This window comes from Trachymyrmex cornetzi, unplaced genomic scaffold (assembly GCF_001594075.2).
Source record: "Trachymyrmex cornetzi isolate Tcor2-1 unplaced genomic scaffold, Tcor1.1 scaffold981, whole genome shotgun sequence".
Classification (NCBI taxonomy): Eukaryota; Metazoa; Arthropoda; class Insecta; order Hymenoptera; family Formicidae; genus Trachymyrmex; species Trachymyrmex cornetzi.
In genome coordinates this window covers 129,122-133,202 of record NW_017300335.1, presented here as the reverse complement: position 1 = coordinate 133,202, position 4,081 = coordinate 129,122, and the positions used below count along the sequence as shown (strand labels likewise).

General features: G+C 32.1%; 1 protein-coding gene across 1 annotated transcript in view; it reads left to right on the top strand.

Moving 5' to 3' along the window:
• Positions 1–3,618, top strand: part of LOC108770016 (dentin sialophosphoprotein-like) — a 10,571-nt gene extending 6,953 nt beyond the window's left edge. Inside the window, exons 2-4 of the mRNA XM_018521303.1 lie at positions 1,974–2,575; positions 2,669–3,370; positions 3,547–3,618. Coding sequence (XP_018376805.1) covers positions 1,974–2,575; positions 2,669–3,370; positions 3,547–3,618 — 1,376 coding nt within the window. The remainder of the gene's footprint in view (positions 1–1,973; positions 2,576–2,668; positions 3,371–3,546) is intronic.
• Positions 3,619–4,081: the final 463 nt, after the last annotated feature.

Genomic DNA, 4,081 nt, shown 5'->3' with positions numbered 1-4,081 from the left:
TTTTGTCTCTTGCAGCTTTTCTATAAAGTTCATAATACTTGAGTAAAAAATTATTCAAGAAGAATATTTGGCAATTTATAGTAATTAATATATAGTAATTAATATATAGTAATTAATATATAGTAATTAATATATAGTAATTAATTATAGTAATATCTTGTTAACTACAGCGAAAATTGCAAAATGGTGGAGGACTTTTCGACTCAGTTTAGTCCGCTCTATCTACACAAAAGTGATTGGCAAAAAAGTTCGGGGCACCCCGTATATATACATAAATATACAAGAAATTCTCACTTTTCACGTTTTCGTCCTAGGGAAAAAGATACATAATAGGTACCCTGGTGACTGACTTAATGGTTTTTAAATTGAATACAAATAAATAAAAGTAAGCTAATATGAAACTAAACCCGCGAAACACAAGATTGTCATATAGGAAACACCCGTGAAAGCCTCAAGAATATTAAATAAAAGTAAGCTAATATGAAATTCAGCCCGGCTAAACGACGCAAATTATTATGGAATAATTTTACTCTGTAGTTAGAATGATGTCTTCTTTATTTGAACATTTCAACTCTCTTTGGAGTCCTCCTCAGCAATGTAGATACAAAAGTATAGGTAGCTCACATATCCATAATGATCAAGTCACAAATTGATAAAGATAAAGCGTTATCGTTATAGACAGAGAAGCGTATCATGGAGTTTTGTTACATATTTAACAGCGAAATTAAATACAGATTGTAATATCAAAAATTTAAATATACATGTTCCACAGCGAAATTAAAGACGTGATCTTAACATGTGTAATCTGTATATCTGTATTTTTGATATTACAATCTGTATTTAATTTCGCTATTAAATGTGTAACAAAGTTTCGTGACATGCTTCTCTTTCTATAATGATAACACTTTATCTTTGTCAATTTGTAAGTGACTTGATCATTATGGATATGTGAGCTATCTATACTTTTATAAGTATCTACATTTTTGAGGAGGATTCCAAAGATAGTTGAATCGTTCAAATAAAGATAATTACCGAGGGGGTAACTACTAGCTAAAATATTGTCCCACAGATTACATGACTTCATATGATTTCATCTGATTACAAATAATTTTTTTCACTACATATCAAGTCATTTGGTAAAATATACAAATTTATTTAATATTGTACAATGATTTATCGTGGTTGCATATGTAATTATCGGATTATACATAGAGATTTCATATGAATTTTATGATTTCGAGGACTCTGTCCCACGATTACATTAAGTGGTTACCCCCTCGATAATTACAGAGTATTAAAATTATTCTAGCTAATAATTTGTGCCGTTTAGTCGCGCTAACTCTCATTAGCCTACTTTTATTTATTAATATATTATTTACAATTTGAGAGTTCGTTTGTAATTATTATTGTTTTTAATCGTTTTTGTGATAGTTCACGACTGTCTGAGAATTAACGTTATCGAGAAAAAGTGGTATGCTCTTTCGTGTTGGCTATTACGTCGAGAATATTCGAGGCTGTCAAAATATTTCCGCATACCAAACGTATTTAACGCGCGACAAATTAAAGGGATTAGGATGGTTTGCAATTTTACAAATCAGCTCGCATATAACTGTGTATAACAAGATCGCGAATAATTATAAAACTTTTTTTATTTTTAATATAAGGATGTTTATTACAATATTAGAAAATAAGAAAGTCTATTAAGAATCATTTCCAGATAGAGTTGTGTGACTCTATCCTTGTTTGAAAATATAACATATATACATATATACAATAAAGAAGTCTTCAAGCATTGCAATCTATGTCGATTCAATAAAGTAATTGCGAATGAAACAACGTAAGAACTCACAAGGATTGATAACAATAACAAAATCACACGTAAATGTTAGCAGCCACATTAACACGACTTTGTATTATAACTATAATATAGCATATACACAATAACTAAAATTACTTTAAAACAATTGTTACAGCAGCAGAAGTTACAACTATAAAAGCAACAGCAAGAACGGCAACAAAAATTGCATTTACAACAGCAACGAAAACTACAACTATGAAGCAGCAATTACTGAGAATATGGTCGGTACAATCACTAAACCAATGGATGAATCGGATTGTACAACAAGTAAATCAACTGCTGAGTCGATCAAATTTACCTTCATTGTTGCAACAACTGGAGCCAAGTACAGCAACTGTTCCACGCTCAGCTAGTAATGATTCTGATACGGATGACAATTCTGATAATGAATGTTTTGAAATCGTATCAGATGCCGAACTTGTGTTGCTAGATATCCAACCATCGAAAGAACAAATAAACGTACAGATCGTAGGAGAGACTATACGATACAGTAAACAACCAATAAACCGACAGATTATACAAGCACAGCAGCAACAAGCGTCAAATTCACCTCCATTGCCACAACAATTAAAGCCGATTTTAAAGCAAAGTACGGATGACAGTTCCGATACAGATGACAATTCTAATATGGATGACAGTTCTGATACAGATGACAATTCTGATACAGATAACAATTCTGATAATGAAAGTATTGAAATTATATCAGATACCGAACTTGTGTTGCTAGATATCCAACCATCGCAAGAATAAATAAACGTACAGATCGTAGGAGAGACTATACGATGCAGTAAACAACCAATAAACCGACAGATTATACAAGCACAGCAGCAACAAGCGTCAAATTCACCTCCATTGCCACAACAATTAAAGCCGATTTTAAAGCAAAGTACGGATGACAGTTCTGATACAGATGACAATTCTAATATGGATGACAGTTCTGATACAGATGACAATTCTGATACGAATGATATGTATGGTGGAGACGTAAATCTTGAAAACATAGATGTTAATTTGCCAGCTGTTGTTGAAACTACGCCGATAACTTCTTACCCTTGTGTGGCTCCTACAGTACCTGCTCTAACCTTAACTAATCATAATTTTGATACGGATAGCTATTCTGATACAGATAGCTGTTCTGATACGTATAGCAATTCTGATACGGATGATAATTATGGTGGAAATGTAGATCTTGAGAACATGAATGTTAATTCACAAGATGCACAACAATCATTGCCACAATCGAAGTTATTCTTAAAGCAATTGGATTCGACTTTGAAGCAGTTGAATCCAATCTTAAATCCAAGTACAGCAAGTACGCAACCAACTGTTGAACAAACTACACCGATAAGTTCTCAGGCTTGTATGCCACAACAATTGAAGCCGATTTTAAAGCAAAGTACGGATGACAGTTCTGATACAGATGTCAATTCTGATACGGATGACAGTTCTGATACAGGTGGCAATTCTGATAATGACCGTTTTGAAATCATATCAGATACCGAATTTGTTGAGGTAATTATTTTCTTATTTTAATTAATAATTTACTATAATACATATTATATTCTTACAATATTAGACAGATATTATTTGTAATATTATGTTGCATGTCATCTCATCTTCAAAATGCTTATAACATCCAAAGGTAGATGTAAATCGACCAATAATACTTTAATAACATTTATTTACAGTCTAGTGGTAAACATTACCATGGAAAAGGATTATCTAAATCACTCGTCAAGATGCAGCTGAAAAAGTATTAAGATATATTTTTTGAAAAAATGGCAGTAAAATCTACAACATGTACATGTGGTCAATCTGATACACAGGCTGCTAATTCATCTGTGGATAAAAACAAAGAAAAAATTGACGCATAAAACGCCATAATCACGAGTGCTAAAAATGCGATTGTATGGCATTCATTGGCCAATTTTGCACTTTATAAACTTATACTACTTGATTGGAATAATGAGAGAACATTGAATCCAATTGTTGGGAATATTAGAACTCGGAACGAAATTTGTCAAGAGACAATCAAAAGACTTCCGCCCTGCAATCCTACAAGAATACCTCTATCTGAGTCATATGCAACCTAATCTAACATATATTGTGAACCGTATTAAAAGTAAAATACCACATGAGGTATTTTCTGTAACTATTATACTAAAATTAATGGAATGAAATTTTCAGGAACAGGTACGTATATACACGGTGTCCCATTTTAAA